The sequence below is a fragment of the Capra hircus genome, chromosome 4, assembly GCF_001704415.2.
Source record: "Capra hircus breed San Clemente chromosome 4, ASM170441v1, whole genome shotgun sequence".
NCBI classification, from domain to species: Eukaryota; Metazoa; Chordata; class Mammalia; order Artiodactyla; family Bovidae; genus Capra; species Capra hircus.
Window position 1 is genome coordinate 49,527,607 of NC_030811.1, and position 24,221 is coordinate 49,551,827.

The 24,221-nt window shown below is 41.5% G+C and overlaps 1 protein-coding gene across 1 annotated transcript in view; it reads right to left on the reverse strand.

The window, feature by feature from the left end:
* C4H7orf31 (chromosome 4 C7orf31 homolog) overlaps positions 1–18,784 on the reverse strand; it is a 41,148-nt gene extending 22,364 nt beyond the window's left edge. The window contains exons 1-4 of the mRNA XM_005679286.2: positions 18,627–18,784; positions 8,652–8,828; positions 2,339–2,410; positions 217–246 (exon numbers count right to left, since the gene is read on the reverse strand). Coding sequence (XP_005679343.1) covers positions 217–246; positions 2,339–2,410; positions 8,652–8,828; positions 18,627–18,760 — 413 coding nt within the window. The 5' untranslated portion in view covers positions 18,761–18,784. The remainder of the gene's footprint in view (positions 1–216; positions 247–2,338; positions 2,411–8,651; positions 8,829–18,626) is intronic.

Here is a 24,221-nt window from a genome sequence, read left to right on the forward strand (position 1 = left end):
TAGTACTAAATTTAAAAGTTTACTTTAAAAAATCAGTCAGGAATATAATTGGGGGAAATCAGTAATGCTGGATTTTATCAGCGTCTTCTCTTGCCTGATTAAGAAAAAAAAAAACTATGAAAAATATAACTTGTCCTTACACTGTCTAAGACATACAGATGGCCAATATTTTTTTCTTGATTATAACAGGGAAGGAAAATATAGTTGTCTACTTACCCTACTGTTGAATTAGGTGGTTTGGGCAGCCTAGAATAAAACCAGGAAACAGATTCTAATTTATATTAAGGACTTCTAAAAGCTCACATTTCTATTAGCAACTTGCTTAAGAATAAAGAAGTATCCCATTTGCAAACTACAGAGTCTCTATGATACTGACTGACTTTCTGGAACACTGAGTATTAACCAGACAGATATGATATTATCATATCTCAGTTGTCTGTTGGTCAATTTTTTCCATTATGCTTATTCTAACTTCAGCCCCACTCACCTCTTGTTCTGCATTTCTAACTTATTCTAATGATAATAGAGCTTTAGTTCTCACTGACTTCACGCTCATAGGCAGAGCACCGAAGTGCTCTGAGGTAGCCTGACACCATGCATGTGGTGCAATTACATGACCTAAAGTGACCTGAGTGTGGCCTGGTTGGAGAAAACATATAAGTACAGTGTGTGCTTTGCCCCTTTGCCCAGAATTGCTCACCTCTCATGAGAGTAAATGTTGCCCAGCTGCAGAGAGGCTAGAACAAAACTGAACAAGTTCTCAGGGGCATGCCTTTTCTGAATCACTTCACTATTAGAAGGTTGTATGTTTACTAATTGCTCTGAGCTCTACGTGCCAAGAAATAACACTACAGCCCAGGGACAAAGTCCACACTAGAGAAGGACTGGCATCAACTTTCATTGGATTTCAGCAGTTTCAGCCTATACAAGTATTTCTGAAATATTTCAATTATGAAAAATGAACAGAATGATATCAGTCAGTAATAAAGGCAGTAAAATTGAATATACTGTTTGCTTTTTTATATGTTCCTCTATTTAGAAAGTGGTACTCAAGCCATCTAATTTTATTAGTCTATAATGTATTGTAAGCACACAATCCACATGCACTTTAAAAGGTTTATATCTTTATTTGGACTCTAAGTTTGTTGGAACTAAAAAAAAAAAGCATGTCTTCCAGTTAAATTTCTGGTTGAGTAGGGAATAGAAAGCAATGAATATAAGAATCTATGAGATTGAGCGCTACCAGACTGACTATTATATATGAAACATTAAATCAGCATTTAAGAGTTTTCTCATTTAGCTGATTTTGACAAGTACTTACCTAAAATTAATTTGATTCAACATGGAAAAAATTGTGTGTGTTTATGTGTATAACTGAAATCACTTTGCTATACACTTGAAACTAATACAACATGGTAAATGAACTATACTTCAATTAAAAAAACAAAATGGAAAAATAAGAATAAAAATTTTTAAAGAAAAGCTTTTCTAAAAATTCAAAGTTTGAAAGGATAAAGTGAAAATAAAAAATGCTCAGAGACGCGAATTCCTTGACCTGAACCTATCCATGATTTTACCGCCACTCTCTCCTTTTCAGTTTATTAATCCCAAAGGAAAAAGGCCCAGCAACCACACATTTCATAGCTTTTTGGCTCCCTCTTGTGGCTGAACTCTGTATTAATTTATGACCTATAAACAGAACTAATATTAGTATTTTCATTTTTACGTCAGTGCTCTCAGTATTTTCTCTGGAAATTACAAAGTAGGCCTTTGTAATATATACAACAAACTATTTCAATGAGCAAAAAATAATACACTAGAAAATAATTCCTCTACAAAAAGAGTGAATTAAGTATTCTTTATCTAAAAGAGAAACTTACAGAGTAATTTTATTAAGAGTTATTTGTAGATTGTCATAACAAACCACTTTCATAAAATTCTGATTAAAATTTTTATTGAGGGCACTGGGGCTTTTTCTATGACCCTCTTAAGAAATGTAACAGATTCTTATTAGATTGAATAACAGAGTCAAAGGCAGGGAAATGGGTCAAGAGGACCTGTATGAATCTTTTTGAACATTACTACTCCATCTTTCCAATTTTTTTTTGTTTAAATGCAAAAAACTATTAGTAGGTTTTAGTCTATTTATTTTATTTTTGTTCTTTTGGTCTTGGTTTCTATAGTCAATGATCTCTATTTAAAAAAAGGAAGACTTTTGTTTTCTAGAAGCTCCCTAGACTTGAGGAGAATTTGGGGACTATTAAAATTTTGCATATGACTCATTTCCACTTAAAAATGTAATTTGATTTCACATAAGAAAAAGAAACCTCAAACTTACAAAGAATCATTTCCGTAGAGGTCACTTTTTTTGTTCTGTGACAAATAATAAAATTGTTCAACAGGAAGCTTTCTGAAAAGAAAGAAAAGATTAAATTGAACATCTTTTTAACAGCAGTGTAATGTCAGATAGTAAAAGAATAGATGAATACAACCATGTATACGTTAATTCAGTATATGAAAAGATGGCATTTTAAATCAGTGGGAAAAGGCTTATTTTTTAATAAACAACACAGGAAAAATTCACTAGCCATTTGGAAAAAAAAGACTTCAACTTCATACTATTCAAAGAGATAATTTCAGATGGATTAAAAATCTAAGAAATTGGTGAAAAGCATACAAATATTAAAAAAATATATGAATATGTTTTTTTCTTGGTGGTAGGGAAAACATTTTAAATAAGATTTTTAAAAACTCAAAAAGCAAAAGGAAATTTGAGAACATCAAATGAAAAATTTTTGAAAAGGGCTTCCCTGGTGGCTCAGTGGTAAAGAATCCGTCTGTCAATGCAGGTGACATGGGTTCGAGTCCTGATCTGGAAGATCCCACCTGGGGAGGAGCAACTAGGCCCATGCACCCCGACTACTGCGCCTGTGCTGCAGAGCCTAGGAGTCGCAACTACTGAGCCCGGATACTGCAACTACTGCAGCCTGCGCGCCCTAGAGCCTGTGCTCCACAACAAGAGTGTGTATGTGTTAGTTGCTCAGTTGTGTCCAACTCTTTGCGACCCCATGGACTGCAGCACACCAGGCTCCTTTGTCCATGGGATTCTTTGCAACAAGAGAAGCCACGGCAATGAGAAGCCCGTGCACCACAACTAGAAAGTAGTGCCCACTTGCCAAAAGCAGAAAAAAGCCTGTGCAGCACAGCCAGCACAGCCCAAAATAAACAAATAGAAAAAAATTTTTTTACGATAAGGGGAATTTATTAAAAATTTAAGACAAGACAGTATAAAAAAGCTCAATAAAACAAAGATTAGAAAAAATATTTATAATAGATACATATAGAGATAATATTCCAGAATATAAAGAACCAGTAAGAATCTATAGCTAAAAGACAAGCAATAAAAATGAGCAAAGAATAAGAACAGAAAGGAAATATAAATAGTCAAAAATAAGAAAACAAATGTAAGAAAAAAGTACTCAGTCTAATCAGAGAAATGCATTCTGATAATCAAGATAAACTTTTTATTCTTTAGATAGGCAAAAATTATACGTTTGATAATGTTACTACAGTTGGCTAAGAATATGGCAAAATGGATACTTTTAGATACTACTCTGGGAATATAAAGCATTTAGGGGCTAAAATTAAAAATAATTCACATATTATGATCCATAACTTTACTTATAATTTTCCCTGGAGAAACATTTGTGTACTGAGTTCAAGGAAGCCTGTATAAAGATATTCATACACTTAGTTAATACAAAAGAAGAAAAAGAAAATACAAGAATGGCTAAATAATTTAATACATCCATACTGTGGAACACTATGAGAAATTTAAAGAATCAGATTATATCCATATTTACAATCTTTAGATTGCAGTTTTAGTTTCATGGCAAAGTTGAGAGATTTGAAGGTAGAGAGATTATCAAATACCCTTTAACTTACACGTGCTTCAGTTCAGTTCAGTTCAGTTGCTCAGTCGTGTCCGACTCTTTGTGACCCCATGAGTCGCAGCACGTCAGGCCTCCCTGTCCATCACCAACTCCTGGAGTTCACTCAAACTCACGTCCATTGAGTCGGTGATGCCATCCAGCCATCTCATCCTCTGTCGTCCCCTTCTCCTCCTGCCCCCAATCCCTCCCAGCATCAGGGTCTTTTCCAATGAGTCAACTCTTCGCATGGGGTGGCCAAAGTACTGGAGTTTCAGCTTTAGCATCAGTCCTTCCAGTGAACACCCAGGACTGATCTCCTTTAGGATGGACTGGTTGGATCTTAGCCTCCCCCATTATCAACATCTCTCACAAGAGTGGTACATTTGCTAGGACTGATGAACTTCCACTGACACATCATTATCACCTGAAGTCCATAGTTACTGCAGCCTTCATTCTTGGCGCTTGTGATATTTTAATATATACTGTACTGCTGAACTCAGTTTCTTTTGAACACCCATCCTACATCTCATCTACCCAATGTAGACTCCAAAATACTTGCTTTCTCAGTCTTTGAGATTGGTCCTAGAGTGTGAGGGTTATTCTTACCCCACAAGAATGCTCACCAACAGAATCTCACAACTGAGGATGTTCTCAATTAGGTAGATACTCTGTGGGCATCCGTCAGGCTTTCTCCAGTCACCCGGTGCTTTCTCAGTGGCTTCATAAACTAAATTATTACAGGGGCAGGAACAGAAGTTCTCATGTATGAACTCAGCAACACGAAACTCCCCTTCATCAAAACTGGCCTGGCTACATTTGAATTTACCAGAAGAAGTTACCAATCCTAAGTAATTCATAGAGAAAAATCTCCCTGGGTGTACTAGGCACCCACCTGGTAGGTGGTTGACTACATTAGACCCCTGCATCATGAAAGATGACTTATCCTCACAGGAACCTCTAACTAAGGATTTCCCTTTCCTCCTCACTACATTGCTGCCAGTTACATCATCAATGGAATGTAACTGAAGGCCTTATTCACTACATGATATCTTAAACACTATTACTCTTGACTAAGGGTATATTGCTACTGCTACTGCTAAGTCACTTCCGTCGTGTCCAACTCTGTGCGACCCCATAGACGGCAGCCCACCAGGCTCCCCCGTCCCTGGGATTCTCCAGGCAAGAACACTGGAGTGGGTTGCCATTTCCTTCTCCAATGCATGAAAGTGAAAAGTGAAAGGGAAGTCACTCAGTCATGTCCGACTCTTCACGACCCCATGGGCTGCAGCCTACCAGGCTCCTCCATCCATGGGATTTTCTAGGTGAGAGTACTATTAGTCAAGGGTTATTTAGTTTATGAAGCCACCGGGTGACTGGAGATGCCCACAGAGTATCTACCTAATTGAGAACATCCTCAGTTGTGAGATTCTGTTGGTGAGCGTTCTTGTGGGGTAAGAATAACCCTCACTAAGTAATACTCTTGACAATTTACCACAAAAAGAAATAAGGCATTGGTTGAATTGAAAAGATTCACTGGCCTTGTCATATTTACAGAATGCTGGAATAGCCTATTGATGACTCAGCTATGGCTCAGTGTTGTCCTGAAGAGTGTGGCACATGCTCTGAACTGGTCATCAATAAATACTTTCCTCTGTAACCAGAATGCATGGTCTAAAAAGTACGGGGGGAAGTGGGAGTGATGCCCCTCACTGTTTATATTACACTTGAGAAAATTTTTACTTCCTCCCCAGCCACCTTGAGCTTTGCTCATTTAGAGGTTAAGGGAGAAATGCTGCCACCAGACAACAGAACAATGGTCCCACTGAACTGGAAGCTGAACTGATGATGTAATCTGGGGCTCCTTAGGCCTCTGGAGAAAACAGGCAAGGAAGAATTATTCCAAGTAGGCTGGGATTATAGATCCTAAATGTGAAGGGCAACAGGACTGCCGCTATACCATGCTGGGGAAAAGGAGTATTTCTAGAACCGGGATCTTTTAGACACCTCCTAACATAGCTCCCTGGAGAAGGCAATGACACCCCATTCCAGTTCTCTTGCCTGGAAAATTCCATGGACGGAGGAGCTTGGTAGGCTGCAGTCCATGGGGTCACAAAGAGTCGTATAAGACCAAGCGACATCACTTTCACTTTTCATTTTCATGCATTGGAGAAGAAAATGGCAACCCACTCCAGTGTTCTTGCCTGGAGAATCCTAGGGACGGGGGAGCCTGGTAGGCTGCCGTCTATGGGGTTGCACAGAGTTGGACACGACTGAAGTGACTTAGCAGCAGCAGCAGCAGCAACATAGCTCCCAGTGGCATAAAATTCATAGAATAGAGTAGTAGCTGCGCAAGGCAGAATCGCTAACAGCTTAGTTTTTTTGTTTTGTTTTTTAAGATTTACTTATTTATTTCGCTGTGCTGGGTCTTTGTCGTGCGGGGCTACTCTCTGGTTGTGGTGTGTGGGTGGGCTTCTCATTGCAGTCGCTTTTCTTGTCTCACAGCACAGACTCTCGGGTGTGTGGGCTTCAGTACTTGGGGCTCCCACGTTCTAGAGCACAGGCTCAGTTGCTGTGGCCCATGGGCTTAGTTCCTCCTTGTCACATGAGTCGCTTGTCACTAAGCGACTTCCCTTTCCCTTTTCACTTTCATGCACTGGAGAAGGCAATGGCAGCCCACTCCAGGGTTCTTGCCTGGAGAATCCCAGGGGCGGGGGAGCCTGGTGGGCTGCCTTAGTTCCTTCTCTGATCAGGGATCAAACTCGTGTCTGCTGCACTGGCAGGCAGATTCTTTACCACTGAGCCACCAGGGAAGCCCCAAGGGAAGCTTAGAAATCTTTCAGGAACAAAATTTGGGTTTGCCCCACCAGGTAAAGGCTTCCCTCGTGGCTCAGACAGTGAAAGAATCTGTCTGTAATACAGGAGACCTGGGTTTGATCCCTGGGTCAGGAAGATCCCCTGGAAATGGAACAGCAACTCACTCCAGTATTCTGGCCTGGAGAATTCCATGGACACAGGAGCCTGGTGGGCTACAGTCCACGGGGTCACAAAGAGTCAGACACGGTTGAGCGACTAACACACACACACACACACACACACACACACACACACACACACACACACACACACACACACACACACACACACACACACACACACACACACACACACACACACACACACACACACACACACACACACACACACACACACACACACACCAGGTAATAAATTCCTGTGGGCTGAGGGCAAGGGAACTTGAAATATTTTTAAGAGATAAATATGATAATGATAACATTTAAATGATAAAAATGATAACATTTAACACAAAAGGGTGTGACAAGAACCGAATATATTAACCTGCATTTCTGAGTCAGGAGTGATTGACATTCTAATTGGAACAAATATTTCCTTTCCCAAGTATCCTTGGGCTGCATTCCGTAAGACACTAAGACTTCTTTCTCATAAGAAGCTAGTCTTTTGCTTTCTTTTTACACACTATAATTCTGAATATACTTCTAAGTCTTTTAGAATATTGTACATTTTTTAATATACAAATTCTGGGGACCAGAACTATAAACTCCATGAGGAGCTATACCTTAATCTCAACAATGCTTGCTATATTCAAATGACTGAATAAATGAATGGCTGGAATGAGTGAATGAATGAACAAATGAAAAGAATGTGGACTATGGAGTTAAATAAACCCAGATTCAAATCCCTATTCTGAAACTTCGTATTGTCTGACCCAAGGAAAGGTACTGAGCCTCTTGGGTCTCTATTGTAAAACCAGGATAACAATTTCCACTTTACTAAGATATTAAAAATCTGTATTATATTATAAAGTAAGTTCCAAGAGAGTGGGGGCTTAAACAAATCTGTCGAATGAATTGATGAACTTGAGTTCCTATCTTCATTGTGTCAATATTTGCATCTTTCCAATTGGACTTTTCATTTGTCTGCTTTTTATTACTTTACTGAGGCTTTCATAAGGCTACCACATGTCCCTATTGGTATTGTTTTCCTCTTTAGCTGTAGCCTATTTATTTAACTGCTTTAGAATAAAAAACTAGTTAGCTAGATTGTCAGTAAACTAGGTAGCCAGGATTGTTAGATAAAATAGGAGTAAGCGGGCTGTGTGTGGAGAAGCTTCAATGGATTTTGTTTTGAATAAATTTCATACTTAGTAGTTAATGTTGTGACATTTAATTTACTGCTCAGATTTTGTGTGTGTGCTTTATCTTCAGGTTTAACTGGCCTTTGAATAAATTTGCCGAAAGGGTAACTTTAAGACATAAATGATGACTGAAATATTTTAATACTTGAAAACAATGCCCATTAGATTCTAATGACTGACTATAGATGGTTTTCAAAAGAATAGAATTCAAAAGTCAACATTTGTAGAAATTAGGCCATCTATTTGCTCAAGCCAAAAAAATTTAATCTCTCTCAGGAATGTTACTTAGTTTTAGATAAAATATGATTAGTAAGGGAATTAGATTAATCAAATTTTTTGATCATATAAACATCTCTAAGGAGAGCAAAGATATTTATATTTTTTACTGACTTCACGATTAGAAATTATATAATTAGTGTTCCCATCTGTATCTTTTCATAAATAATAAGTTTAGAAGTAGATTTAAGTTAACAAAGGACTCACAATAGAAATACAGAAAACTGAATAACAATGACCTCTATGTGAGGGACTGAAAGTTTATTTACCTTGGCCAGATTTCTCCACCAAATCCATAATGCTGATGTCCTTTGCCCATGACTCTAGGAGGTTCACATTTCGGCCTGTGTTCCTCAGGGAGCGAAATGGGTATCATCCCTCCATATTCCCTTTCAGCGCCCCATGGAAGCCTACATCGTTGGAGTGACTGTCTTAATGTCTGATACCTGCATAAAAAGAGATTTTTGAAATATTAATGGGTTCAGAGTGGAATGCTATGGTCTGAATGTTTGTGTCCTTCCTGCCTCCAAATTTATGTATTTAAATCCTAATGTCCAATGTGACGATATAAAAAGGTGGGATCTTCAGGAAGTGACTAGGTCAGGAGGAGCAGTCATGAATGGGACTAATGCTCTTGTAAGAGAGATTCCAGAGAGCTTGTTCGCACTTCTACAATGTGGAAGTGAGCTAGAGTGAGAAGGACCTTGTTAGAAATACAAATTCTCCGGCTCTGTCCCAGATCCAGGAATCAGAATTAGTGGGTGCAGTGAGGTGTTGAGCCCTATAATCTGTTTTTCTTTGATTTATTTTTTAATCGGAGGAAAACTGCTTTACCATGCTGCATTGGTTTCTGCCATACAACAGTGTGAATCAGTCACAATTTTATATATATATATATATCCCCTCCCTCCTGAGCCTCCCTTTCCTCTCCCCATCCCACCTCTTTAAGCTGTAATCTGTTTTAAACAAGCCCTCCAGATGATTCCTTTGCATGCTAAACTTTAGAAGTACTGCCCTATTCAACAAATTACCTTCCATAGAAAACAGTTCTCCAATTGTTCCACCCTTTACAACTATACCATTCAGTAGGTTGAAGACACGGAAATTTCCTAAATTGGCTGGTAGGGCTAGTCTCATCTTAAAAACTGGTAGTTCAGATGACTTTCTCTGCTCTTTCTCAACAAGGGAGTGAAGGGCCAGGACACATATTCACTGTTGTAAAAATGCTTCACGGGAAGTACTCAATGGATGTCTGTGAAATGAATTGCATGCCTGAGCGAATGAAAAAGGCCAAAGAGACTGATTTGTTTCCTGGACTGCTACTTATTACACAATATGAAAACTTTAAGCTAGGGAGAAGCCCTCACAAAACTCTTAATCTGGCTAAAGACCTGCATCCTAATGAGGAAGGATTTTAGGTCTTCTAGTTTCCACTAATGGCAGTCAATTATTTAGACTAACCATCCCACTAAAAATAAATTAAAATGCTGGAAAAAGAGCTTTGGGGTTGGTGACCATGTGGAGGTGGCGGTGGGGGGAGAGTGGGGCCCTCAGACTTCATGGAAGTTCAGTGCCCCAATCCATGTACCTTGCCCTATGTACCTCTTCTACCTGGCTGTTCTTAAATTACATCCTCTTCAAATAAAGCAGTAATCTGTCACCAAGAAATGAACAGCACAATGTTCTAGAGAACAAAGAACAATGGTTCATCACAGTTTCCACAGCACAACAAAGAGGACAGGTCATTGCAGACAAGACTCTGGCACACTCACCATGGAATCCCCAGGATATGGCACTGTGCCTTGCAAATATATGCTCAATAAATACTTACTGACTAGTTGGTTTTCCTTGAGAGCAGACAATAACCTGATAATTTTAGAAAGGGGACCCATTGAACTTTGAGTCAAATTTTCTTGGAGAAGTTGAATTCTATTTTCATTAGACTGCTTCGATTTTCCTTGAACAAACAACACAAAATGTTGAAAAGAAAAGCATCTTCTTAAAAGCAACTCATTGTCAACAAGACAGAAAGAGACACCAGGGTTCCATAAGAGGGGAAATAGGAATCTGGAAAGGTAAACAAGCACAGAAGCCACTTTTGCCCTTAAGGCAGTGCTAATTCTGGCAGATTTCGTTTTTGCTTTAAGGACACTGCAGGTGGAGAAGCACAGAAATCAGCCAGGTGAGGAATCTAAAGGAAGCCATCCCTAAAAGACTGCCCTCTCATGTTACAGGTGAGTCAGGAAAAACCAGCTCTCTCATTTTCTCCCCAAATTTGCACTTGCCCATGACTTGAACTTGAATTTAAGTGGTCAGAGATAGACAGCATACCCCCTATTCATAAATATGCAAGACTAACAGGATTCCCTTCTGGAGGTAGGATTCTTGGGTGAATCACTGTCTAGGATGAGTTCTAAAGGATGAGTAGGACTTTTCTGGGTGCAAGAGAGGGAGGACTCTAAGCAGGGGCAATATCATGGAAGAAGGCCTCGAGGGTTGAAAGATTATGGAACTGAAAATTCCTGACAGTGTTGGCTCCAGAATCCTTCTTGGGCAAGACTTGCTTGTTCGATCAACTATTTTGTTAGGCCTCTTGGAGAAGACACAGAGACTCTGCAGGTACAGGTGTTGATAAGGACTCAAGCAACCCAAGATTTATTAAGCTGCTCAGCAATGGAAAGGATTTGGTGTTTCACTCTTGAGAGAGGAAGATGAGGGGAAAGGGAAGTAGGGGGAGAGGAAGAAAATAGACCAGCAGGATGCTCAGAGACCACAGTGAGTGAAAGCCATTGCGGGAACTCTGATGGTAGCTGGGATAAAGAACTTTTAAATACAGAAGCTATGGCTTACAAGGAACTTTTAGTTATATATTATACGGTATGATGTGCTTCTTCCTTCAGACCCTTACCTGATCAGTGACATTTACCAGGCCCACAAATGCTCTGTGTGGATGAGGTCTCTGGAGGAAACTAAAAAATGACTGTTTCACATCTGGGTCAAAATGTTGTTGAACAGAAGCAGAATACATGGAGCCAGGTACCCAAAGTCAGTTACGGTCATCCCCACCCCATCCTGGGAATTTCGGTACATTTTGAGGAAGGCTTTGGGTTACCAGAATGTATGGAATAAAGATTTGAGTGGAATTTAGCTGAATCTTAAGGGCTGAAAAGACAGCTGAATTTTGGGCTATATGAGAAGAGCTGATACAGAATATTGAAATTTGAGGCACAGTAGAGAAGAGCTGCTTGAGAGGGGAAGCAAGTAAGGAAGACAAGGGTGACACCCTGCATGATCTCATGGGCCCTTTGGATGATACCTTCTGAGCAATGTGGACCCAGTTAGAAACACGGGAAGGGAACTCAGAGATACAGATGTGGACAGTGGAGCCACTTTCTTATCTGCACCCATGCACTGGTTTAGTGTCAACCTCCTGCACAAATTTGCTGAAAGAAGAACTGACACTTGAGACTGTCATACATGGAATGTATTATCTCAAAGTCACTACATAGGGGTTGGCAAACTATGACTCACAGGCCAAATCCAACCTACTGCTGTTTTCATAAGTGAAATTTTATTGGAATACAGCCATGACCATTTGTTTGTATACTGGCTATTGTCTATGGCTGTTTTTCTGCTACAACGGCAGAGCTGAGTAGTTTGACAGAGACTGAAAGTGAAAAAAGTGAAAGTGTTAGTTGCTCAGTCGTGTCTGTCTCTTTGCAGCCCCATGGACTGTAGCCTGCCAGGCCCCTCTGTCCATGGAATTCTCTAGGCCAGCCAGGGTCTCCCGCATTGCAGGCAGATTCCTTACCATCTGAGCCACCAGAGAAGCCCTTGACACAGACTATAGAGCCTTAAGTATTTACTATCTGGTCCTTTAAGGAAGAAGTCTGCACCAGCTAGTCAAGGAGAATCTGGTGTCCGCTGATTTGGGGTACTGGAGAAGGGATGAAGGTATTCCGTTCTCAGACCTCTGAGCTATGATCTATGACTATAATCAATAGACACAGGGTGGGGGCATGACAAGTGAAAAATATTTAAATACATTTGATTAATGGCAACATAAGCTTTAATATCTAAGTTTTTAAAAGTTACATTTAAATTAGATGAGTCAATTTCTCAGCATCTGACCCTCATATATTACACTAGCCTAGGAAGATGAGCCAGTAGAATATGTTAATCAATCATTTGGGTTGGCATTCATCTAAATCCAGTAAGTTGTAGGAAACCATTTAAAATAAAAGGCAAAGCATAAAGAAGTCATATTTCTCTTTCATTGTAGGGTCTCATATCCCTACCCCTTAGCTTTAATATTAACAGAATTTATAGAAGGAACTAATTAAATGAAATATTAAAGTTTCAGTATTAAATAATTTTATAGCTTAAATAATACATGTCTCCTAAGCAAATAACAACAATTAGTGCTGAAATCTGTAGCCACATAAAATTAATGTTTACTTGTTTAAGAGAAAGATATATTCCCTGTAGATGAACCAATATCTTTCTTTGGAGTCACCTTACAGGATTTTGATTTGGGGGACTGAATTTAGCCAATAATGATTGCAAGTCATGACTAAAGGAAAGGCTAGAACAAACATATGCTTATTTTTTGACAGGAAGCTAACAGTTAAACACAAAACAACAGACAAATCCCCAAATCTCAGGAATCAGAAAGCAATGAGACAAACACAGAAATAAAATGGAACTTGTAATTAAATCTTAAGCAATTCTCAAGACACTTTCTTAATTGATATTTATCCTCCTAATGGACTAGGAAAGAGACGTCAGCTGAATGGAAAAAGGAGGTAGGCATCTGTGATTTTGAGTATCTGTACCTGCCAGTGTTAAATTTTCAGTGGAAAAAACACAAAAGAATGCCACTTACTTATTAATATTTTTTTAAGGAGATCAAGTAATCATACATAATAGTGACTAATATAATTGTCCCACAACATACCAGTGAAGAAAGTAACTGATGTACAAAGATTAACTTGCCCTTGGTCACTGGGTAAGCCAGACCACAATCCTGGTTTTCATGTGTTTCAGTGCTTTCTGCTAGGCCAGTGATTCTCAAAACAAGTTGAAAAACTACTAAAAATGCAGATCCCCTAGATCCAACCCAGACCCAGTGAGTCAGAGTCTCTACAGATAGAGCTTGAGTGCAGGCTAAGACACTTTAGTGGCGTCTGACTCCTTGCGACACTTTGGACTGCAGCTTTCTGGGCTCCTCTGTCCACGAGATTCTCTGGACAAGACTACTGGAGTGGGTTGCTGGGTTGCCATTTCCTTCTCCAGGGCATCTTCCTGACTCAGGGATCAAACCCTTGTCTACTGCCTCTCCTGCATTGCAGGTGGATTCTTTACCGCTGACCCACTGGGGAAGCCCAAAGACAGAGCTTGGGAATCTGTATTTTCAGAACACTTGCCATGTTATTTTGATGCGCCCAGTTACCAGACTAGTGGTGGGTAACAGATGAGTTAGACTGTGCTGCCTATTCTGGAAAGAAAAAAAAAAAAAGGTGGATGAGAGGAAACAATTTTTCATCCCTGTTTCAATTGCCGAGTTAATTCAAAATACATTATAATATTTTAAAAGCCACTCCTTTAAGTACAGCCACACTTAGAAAATTAAGCTGCTGAGAGCTAATACATTACGACTTGTATTCATCCTTACCATTATGAAGAGTAATCCCTAAAAGCCAGCAGATTTTTGTTCTTCATTGTTTTGTTCTGTTTTTGAGATACCTTGAGGTTTGAGTTGGGAGCCATATACCCTCAACCTGGTTTGGAAGAAGTAAGCCTCAGTGTGGATAGGGTAGAATTACCAATGTTGCCCTGATGATACCTTCTGGAGAAGTTGAGGAATACTACTGAGAGAAAAGAGAACTTCTATTTCTGTAAGCTGCCCAGGTACTACTTAAAAGGGAGTTAAATGAGAGGGGAGGTTCTGAGAATATAGGATCATCCTGGTTTTCCCATTTGGGGACTAAGAAAGGAAAAACTTCACATGGAATAAAGTGAAAAGCAAATTTTATTTATTAGGAACTAGGAACATGGTTGTACCTAGATACTGCTTCAAATAATACCTTATTATATTTATAGGTAATTGAGTATATGCTGTGTTTAATTTTGTAGTCAGTTAAATATTAATGACCCAGATAAACACGATGGTGTGATCGCTCACCTAAAGCCAGACATCCTGGAGTGTGAAGTCAAGTGGGCCTTAGGAAGCATCACTTCGAACAAAGCTAGTGGAGGTGATGGAATTCCAGCTGAGCTATTTCAAATCCTAAAAGATGAGGCTGTGAAAGTGCTGCACTCAATATGCCAGCAAATTCGGAAAACAGCTATGGCCACAGGACTGGAAAAGGTCAGTTTTCATTTCAATCCCAAAGAAGGGCATTGTGAAAGAATGTTCAAACTACCGCACTATTGCACGTATTTCACATGTTAGCAAGGTAATGCTCAAAATTCTCCAATAGTACATGACCTGAGAACTCCCAGATGTTCAAGCTGGATTTAGAAAAGTCAGAAGAACCAGAGATCAAATTGCCAACATCCACTGGATCATAGGAAAATCAAGAGAATTCCAGAAGAAGATGTACTTCTGCTTCATTTACTATGCTAAAGCCTTTGACTGTGTGGATCACAATAAACGGTGGAAAATTCTTAAAAAGATGGCAAAAGAAGACCAACTTAGCAGCCTCCTGTGAAACTAGTATGCAGGTCAAGAAGCAACGGTTAGAATCAAACATGGAACAACAGACTGGTTCCAAATTGGGAAAGGAGTACATCAAGGCTGTATATTTTCACCTTGTTATATGTAGAGTACATCATGAGAAATGCTGGACTGGATGAAGCACAAGCTGGAATCAAGATTGCTGGGAGAAATATCAATAACCTCAGATATGCAGATGACACGACCCTTGTGGCAGAAAGTGAAGAGGAACTAAAGAGCCTCTTGATGACGGTGAAAGAGGAAAATGAAAAAGCTGGCTTAAAACTCAACGTTCAGAAAACTAAGGTCATGGTATCTGGCCCCATCACTTCATGGCAAACAGATGGGGAAACAATGCAAACAGTGACAGACTTTATTTTCTTGGGCTCCAAAATCACTGCAGATGGTGACTGCAGCCATGAAATTAAGATGCTTGCTCCTTGGAAGAAAAGTTATGACCAACATAGACAGCATATTAAAAAGCAGAGACATTACTTTGCCAACAAAGGTCCATATAGTCAAAGCTATGGTTTTTCCAGTAGTCACATATGGATGTAAGTGTTGGACCATCAGAAGGCTGAACACTGAAGAACTGATGCTTTTGAACTGTGGTGTTAGAGAAGACTCTTGAGAGTCCCATGGACTGCAAGATCAAACCAGTCAATCCTAAAGGAAATCAACACTGAATATTCATTGGAAGGACTGATGCTGAAGGTGAAGCTCCAATACTTTGGTCACCTGATGCAAAGAGCCTACTCATAGGAAAAAACCCTGATGCTGGCAAAGACTGAAGGCAGGAGGAGAAGGGGACAATAGAGGATGAGATGGTTGGTTGGCATCACTGACTCAATGGATATGAGTCTAAGCAAGCTCCAGGAGATTGTGAAGGACAGGGAAGCCTGGTGTGCTGTGGTCCATGGGGGTCTCAGAGTCAGACACGAATGAGTGACTGAAAACAGCAATGAAAAGCAATATTTTCTCTGACATTTCTCTTAGATTTCAAGTCTGTTTAAGGGTTTTGGAGCCAATTACTAACCAAACCGTAGGACCATTTAGATAGAGGGTATTAACATTTCAGTTAAATGCCTCTGTGAGTGCTTTTGCGGGCACAGTGAGTTCCATCAGATACAGCAGTGTTAAATTCCTACTCAGATCCCTTTTGGCCAAACGTAAGACCTCACGCTGCTGCTTTTGATCCAGGGACCACTGCCTATTCCCATATCACACACAATCAGCTGAGAGTTTCCTCTGGCTCCAGGAAAGCCCTGTCTGATCTTATGGTCCTTGGAGCTGAGCAGGAATTTGGGGCTCACAGCCACTTTTGGGAATCAGATAACAAAGCAGGTGCACCAAGGAATGAGTCTGTAGATGTGAACTGAACACACTTTCCCACAAATATGAACATATTTTGTTGCATTAAGTAAAAAACAGTAGTTTACAAAAAATATGTTGAATGGAATCTTCAAATTAAAAAAATGGAGGAGACATATTGAAATATTAACAATGGTTACTGTTTCTGGATAAAGGAAGTACAGAAGGTTTTCTTCCTGTGCTTTAATTTCATTTTTTCTTCCATTGGAAAAATGGAAAATTTATTTTATTTTTGGATTTTCATGATTTCCAAGTTATTCATACAGAAATGTCAGTTTTTTTTTCAGTTAAAATTTTTTTTCTTTGTATCTTTTTTCTTTCTTCTTGTGTGTTAGTTTTTAATTGGGAGAAAAAGCTTTCTTTTTATTTTTTCATATAAAGAGTATGTTTACAAATTGGAATAGATCTGTGGAAGTCTGATCAAGACAGTGAAAGTCTCGACACAGGAAGAAAGAAGAGTAAAGTCTGTTGAAAACGAGTGTTCATCTGGCAAAAAGAACTCAGACAGTCAAAAGAATCTTCAAACTCTTGAGGGGTTGCTATTATAAAGATAACGTGTGTGCGTGCTCAGTCATTTCTGTCATGTCTAACTCTTTTGACTACCTTCTTACATGAGAAAGACTTCTTAAATGAGAGATTTGACAACATGAAATTATAAAACAAACAAGCAAAAGCAAGAAAACAATTACACAGGTTATTTCTCACCCATGATTTTGAATTGTTTTTTTTTTCTTTCCTAAAAATGATTCAAATAAATATTGATACAATACAGTAAAGCTGGCACTAATATCTCGGAAAATTACTTGTTTGTACTCTGTTCCTTCATACATAAAATGGGGATAATAATAGTACTTATCTCATAGGGCTGTTGTAAGGATTAAAAGAATTACCACATTAGTAAAACATTTGATACAGTGCCAACACATAGTAATCACTCATATATGTTAAATCCTCATGGTGGCTCAGAGGTTAAAGCCTCTGCCTCCAGTGTGGGAGACCCGGGTTCGATCCCTGGGTCGGGAAGTTCCCCTGGAGAAGGAAATGGTAACCCACTCCAGTATTCTTGCCTAGAGAATCCCGTGGAGAGAGAAGCCTGGTAGGCTACAGTCCACAGGGTCGCAAAGAGTCGGACACGACTGAGCGACTTCACTTTCACTTTCTTTCATATATGTTAGATGACATTTTAAACATAATCTGCATTGCATTACAGAAAACTTGGTAGAGCGTAAATAAAGTCTGAATAGCAGTTTCTGGGAGTATTTTTGAGCAGATGGTGTTAGAGAATTATAAGGACCCACTATGCTACTCTTTGGGCTTCTCTGGTGGCTCAGATGGTAAAGAATCTGCCTGCAGTGCAGGAGACCCGGCTTCAATCCCTACGTCAGGAGGATGCCCTGGAGAAGGGAATGGCAATCACTCCAGTATTCTTGCCTGGAGAATTCCATAGACAGAGGAGCCTGGCAAGCTACAGTCCATAGGGTTGCAAAGAGTTGGACATGACTGAGCAACTAACACACATTCTACTCTTTATAAAGTTCGATTCAAATATTAATTCACAGGGCTTCCCTGGTGGTTCAGTGGTAAAGCATCTGCCTGCCAATTCAGAAGACACAGGTTTAATCTCTGGTCCAGGAAGATCCCACATGCTGAGAAGCAACTAAGCCTGTTCGCCACAACTACTGAGCCGGCACTCTATAGAGTCCAAGAGCCACAGCTGCTGAGCCCTCCCACCCTAGAGGCCATGCTCTGCAACAAAAGAAGCCACTGCAATGAGAAGCCTCAGCATCGCAACTAGAGGGTAGCCCCCATTCTCTGCAATTAGAGAAAAGCCCACACATAATGAAGCCTCAGCACAGCCAAAAACAAAGAAACAAAATTAATTCAAAATGAAGGAACAGATCATTCTAGAGTTCTAGAACGCAGTAGATGAATTTGATGTTTGCCTTTTAAAAATATACACTAACATTTTACTTCTTGCCAAGTTACTAATAGATATGGACACTTCAAAGTTTAGTTCATTGTCATACTATGCCTTCCCGGTGCTGTGATACACAGAAGAGGCCCATAACCTTAAATGCTTTTTCTCACAAAACAAAAATACAGTAATATATTAAAACCTTTTATAACTGTTTGCATTATCCAGTCTTTGTTTTACCTGTCCTCTGAGGCAGCTGGGCGAGTAGCCGTTTGTAGTGGAGTGTGCAATTCATTAGAGTAAAAGGTGTCCGACAGTATGTCAGCTCCTTCAAGCTCCCTACAGTAGTAGGGCTGGCCATGAATTACCTCCATGTTTCTTGGCTAAAAGGGCACAACCTGGAAAAAGAAAAGGAGGGCACACTTGGTTAAAGAGTCACTGAGTTAGTTTCTGTCACACTGACCCTCCCTCAGGGCAAGCAGGAAACTTGCTTTACACTGCTCGGTAGTTCAACCCAAGTCTGCTTAGAAATCATGGGCTCCCATCCTTCGGGTGAGCCCTATCTGTGGGACCTCAGGTGTCCTTTCAGTAACAGATAGCAACTTAAGTTCTATGGAAACGAATTTCAACTGAAACAAACCCACAGAGTGGAAGAGGTTCTAAAGTAGAGTGTGAATGATAAATGGATGACCTGTGGACTCATTTAAGGCATCTACCTCGCGGGCATTGACTGACCTTCGAATCTTGCCTCAATTTTAACCGTAATTATTCAAAAAAACTCAGCTGATTCCCCCTGCCCTGGTCTTTTTTTTTTTTTTTTAAAGCAGGGCGACTCAGCATTCAACAGAATTAACACCTGTGCTTCTAAAAGTCTTCAGGGATTCTAGTCGAGAGGTTCTTTGCAGAGAGGTGGAGAATCAGCGGTGCAGCACAAGCGAGACCCCAAAGTGAGAATTCCACCCCTCCTTAGGACTTGATGAGGGAAGCAAAAGACGCGCCTTGGCCAGGACCGGCCTAAGCCTAGCCTCCATGGCCATCAACGCCCTGCCAATCGGTGCCTCGGGGTTCCCACGCACCTTGGGACATCAGTCTGGAGGCCTTAGGCGGCAGAGCTCCCTTTCCCCTCTCTAGGGCTGGAGGGCCTCTGCGGGGTGTGGAATTCCGCCGTCGTCCGCACCTGCGGCCCGGGGGAGCTTGCGTGCAGGTGCGGGTGAAGGAGAGAGAGGGCCGGCGGGCAGGCCAGGGGTGGGGTTGAGGGTGCCTGTGACGGCGACCGTGACCGTGGCAATAGGTAATGCATGCTTGCGGGGCGGCCGGCATCTGGGAGGAGAGCAGGGGCGGCGGTGGGCTCATAGAAGTTTCGGAAGAAGCCAGCCCACGAACTCTTGGAACCCGTAAGAATCGGAAGCCGGAAGCAAGGTGAGGAACTCCCCGTCCACGCGCGAAAGTTCTTCCGGCACCCCAGTCCCTCGGCCCCGCCCCTTTATTCGCCCCTCCCTTCGCCCCTGGCCCCGCCCCCTGGCGCCCTCTGCGGGTAGTATCACATGCTCCTTCGAGGGCTGCTTGGTCCAGGCGGCTCCCGGCCCTGGGGCCGGCGCGTTCTCTGCTGTGCGCTGGGCGGTGGAGGAGTGCGGTGCCAGGGAGACTCTGATGAGGTGGGAGCCTCCAACACATCCATGTTTCTTACGCTCAATGGAGAACAATGCGGCCTTGTCTAGGGTGGCTTCCGCAGGACTCAGCACGTGCAGTTCCGTTCAGTCGCTCATTCGTGTCCGACTCTTTGCGACCCCATGAATCGCAGCACGCCAGGCCTCCCTGTCCATCACCAACTCCCGGAGTTCACTCAGACTCTCGTCCATCCAGTCAGTGATGCCATCCAGCGATCTCATCCTCTGTCGTCCCCTTCTCCTCCTGTCCCCAATCGCTCCCAGCATCAGAGTCTTTTCCAATGAGTCAACTCTTCCCATGAGGTGGCCAAAGTACTGGAGTTTCAGCTTCAGCATCATTCCCTCCAAAGAAATCCCAGGGCTGATCTCCTTCAGAATGGACTGGTTGGATCTCCTTGCAGGCCAAGGGACTCTCAAGAGTCTTCTCCAACACCACAGCTCAAAAGCATCAATTCTTCCGCACTCAGCTTTCTTCACAATCCAACTCTCACATCCATACATGACCACTGGAAAAACCATAGCCTTGACTAGACGGACCTTTGTTGGCAAAGTAATGTCTCTGCTTTTGAATATACTATCTAGGTTGGTCATAACTTTTCTTCCAAGGAGTAAGCGTCTTTTAGTTTCATGACTGCAGTCACCACCTGCAGTGATTTTGGAGCCCCCCAAAATAAAGTCTGCCACTGTTTCCACTGTTTCCCCATCTATTTCCCATGAAGTGATGGGACCAGATGCCTTGATCTTCGTTTTCTGAATGTTGAGCTTTAAGCCAACTTTTTCACTCTCCACTTTCACTTTTATCAAGAGGCTTTTTAGTTCCTCTTCACTTTCTGCTGTAAGGGTGGTGTCATCTGCATATCTGAGGTTATTGATATTTCTCCCGGCAATCTTGATTCCAGCTTGTGCTTCTTCCAGCCCAGCGTTTCTCATGATGTACTCTGCATATAAGTTAAATAAGCAGGGTGACAATATACAGCCTTGCCGCCGCCGCTGCTGCTGCTAAGTCGCTTCAGTCGTGTCTGACTCTGTGCGACCCCATAGACGGCAGCCCACCAGGCTCCGCCGTCCTTGGGGTTCTCCAGGCAAGAGCGCTGGAGTGGGTTGCCATTTCCTTCTCCAATGCATGAAAGTGAAAAGTGAAAGTGAAGTCGCTCAGTCATGTCCGACTCTTAGCGACCCGATGGACTGCAGCCTACCAGGCTCCTCCGTCCATGGGATTTTCCAGGCAAGAGTACTGGATTGGGGTGCCATTGCCTTCTCCGATACAGCCTTGATGTACTCCTTTTCCTATTTGGAACCAGTCTGTTGTTCCATGTCCACTTCTAACTTTTGCTTCCTGACCTGCATATAGGTTTCTCAAGAGGCAGGTCAGATGCTCTGGTATTCCGATCTCTTTCAGAATTTTCCACAGTTTCTTGTGATCCACACAGTCAAAGGCTTTGGCATAGTCAAGAAAGCAGAAATAGATGTTTTTCTGGAACTCTCTTGCTTTTTCCATGATCCAGCAGATGTTTGCAATTTGATCTCTGGTTCCTCTGCCTTTTCTAAAACCAGCTTGAACATCTGGAAGTTCACAGTTCACGTACTGCTGAAGCCTAGCTTGGAGAATTTTGAGCATTACTTTACTAGCGTGTGAGATGAGTGCAATTGTGCAGTAGTTTGAGCATTCTTTGGCATTGCCTTTCTTTGGGATTGGAATGAAAACTGACCTTTTCCAGTTCTGTGGCCACTGCTGAGTTTTCCAAATTTGCTGGCATATTGAGTGAAGCACTTTCACAGCATCATCTTTCAGGATTTGAAATAGCTCAACTGGAATTCCATCACCTCCACTAGCTTTGTTTGTAGTGATGCTTTCTAAGGCCTACTTGACTTCACATTCCAGGATGTCTGGCTCTAGGTGAGTGATCACACCATTGTGATTATCTTGGTCATGAAGCTCTTTTTTGTACAGTTCTTCTGTGTATTCTTGTCACCTCTTCTTAATATCTTCTGCTTCTGTTAGGTCCATACCATTTCTGTCCTTTATTGAGCCCATCTTTGCATGAAATGTTCCCTTGGTGTCTCTAATTTTCTTGAAGAGATCTCTAGTCTTTCCCATTTTGTTCTTTTCCTCTATTTCTTTGCATTGATCACTGAAGAAGGCTTTCTTATCTCTTCTTGCTATTCTTTGGAACTCTGCATTCAGATGCTTGTATCTTTCCTTTTCTCCTTTGCTTTTCACTTCTCTTCTTTTCACAGCTATTTGTAAGGCCTCCTCAGACAGCCATTTTGCCTTTTTGCATTTCTTTTCCATGGGGATGGTCTTGATCCCTGTCTCTTGTACAATGTCATGAACCTCCATCCATAGTTCATCAGGCACTCTATCTATCAGATCTAGTCCCTTAAATCTATTTCTCACTTCCACTGTATAATCATAAGGGATTTAATTTAGGTCATACCTGAATGGCTAGTGGTTTTCCCTACTTTCTTCAATTTCAGTCTGAATTTGGCAATAAGGAGTTCATGATCTGAGCCACAGTCATCTCCTGGTCTTATTTTTGTTGACTGTATAGAGCTTCTCCACCTTTGGCTGCAAAGAATATAATCAATTTGATTTCGGTGTTGACCATCTGGTGATGTCCATGTGTAGAGTCTTCTCTCGTGTTGTTGGAAGAGGCTGTTTGCTAAGACCAGTGCATTTTCTTGGCAAAACTCTATTAGTCTTTGCCCTGCTTCATTCCATATTCCAAGGCCAAATTTGCCTGTTACTCCAGGTGTTTCATGACTTCCTACTTTTGCATCCCAGTCCCCTATAATGAAAAGGACAACTTTTTTGGGTGTTAGTTCTAAAAGGTCTTGTAGGTCTTCACAGAACCATTCAGCTTCAGCTTCTTCAGTGTTACTGGTCAGGGCATAGACTTGGATTACGGTGATATTGAATGGTTTGCCTTGGAAACGAACAGAGATCATTCTGTTGTTTTTGAGATTGCATCCAAGTACTGCATTTCGGACTCTTTTGTTGACCATGATGGCTGCTCCATTTCTTCTAAGGGATTCCTACCCACAGTAGTAGATATAATGGTCATCTGAGTCAAATTCACCCATTCCAGTCCATTTTAATTCTCTGATTTCTAGAATGTTGACGTTCACTTTGCCATCTCCTGTTTGACCACTTCCAATTTGCCTTGATGCATGGACCTGACATTCCAGGTTCCTCTGCAATATTGCTGTTTACAGCATCGGACCTTGCTTCCATCACTAATCACATCCACAGCTGGGTAATGTTTTTGCTTTGGCTCCATCCCTTCATTCTTTCTGGAGTTAGTTCTCCACTGATCTCCAGTAGCATATTGGGCACCTACTGACCTGGGGAGTTCCTCTTTCAGTATCCTATCATTTTGCCTTTTCATACTGTTCATGGGGTTCTCAAGGCAAGAATACTGAAGTGGTTTGCCATTTTCTTCTCCAGTGGACCACATTGTGTCAGACCTCTCCACCATGCCTGCCTGTTTTGGGTGGCCCCACAGGGCATGGCTTAGCTCCATTGAGTTAGACAAGGCTGTGGTCCTAGTGTGAGTAGATTGACCATAATCACAGAAAACTAGTAAATCTAGTCAGTCAGCACGTGCAGCCCCTACATTATGCCAGGCCGAGGCTCTTCCTCTTCTAGGTAGGTGTGGGCAGGGCAAACAGGCAGTGTGCCTGCAGTGGTCTACCCGATCAGCAAAGACCTCACCCGGCTTCCATTACCTTTGTTACCACACCCCCTCCACTTCCCCGCCCCCAGGCCTCCCTGAAGAAATGAATGTGAACCACAATTCTGCACCTACAGGACTACGAGTTTCTGTGATGCCTGAGGAAAGAACCGCTGAGAAGGACCCTGATGTGGGAAGGTTGGTTACTTTTGCGGGGAGAGGCTGGAACTGAGCCCACAGGGACACAGGGGAAGGTGGGGGCAAGAACGACCACCTCTCAGAAGGGAGGTGTAACAGAGCTGTTCTTTGCCTGTTTCCCAGCTTTTTAATCAACCCACTAGTGGGTATTCATTTTGTGCTGTGCTTTCCAGGTGAGTGTTAGCTGGTGTGAAGAAAAGAAAGCTGCGTTAGAGTAGACCAGCTGGTAATTTTGTAATCCTGGTCTGTTTCTTTATCCCTGCACCTTTCTCAGAGTCCAGTAGTTACCAGCCACT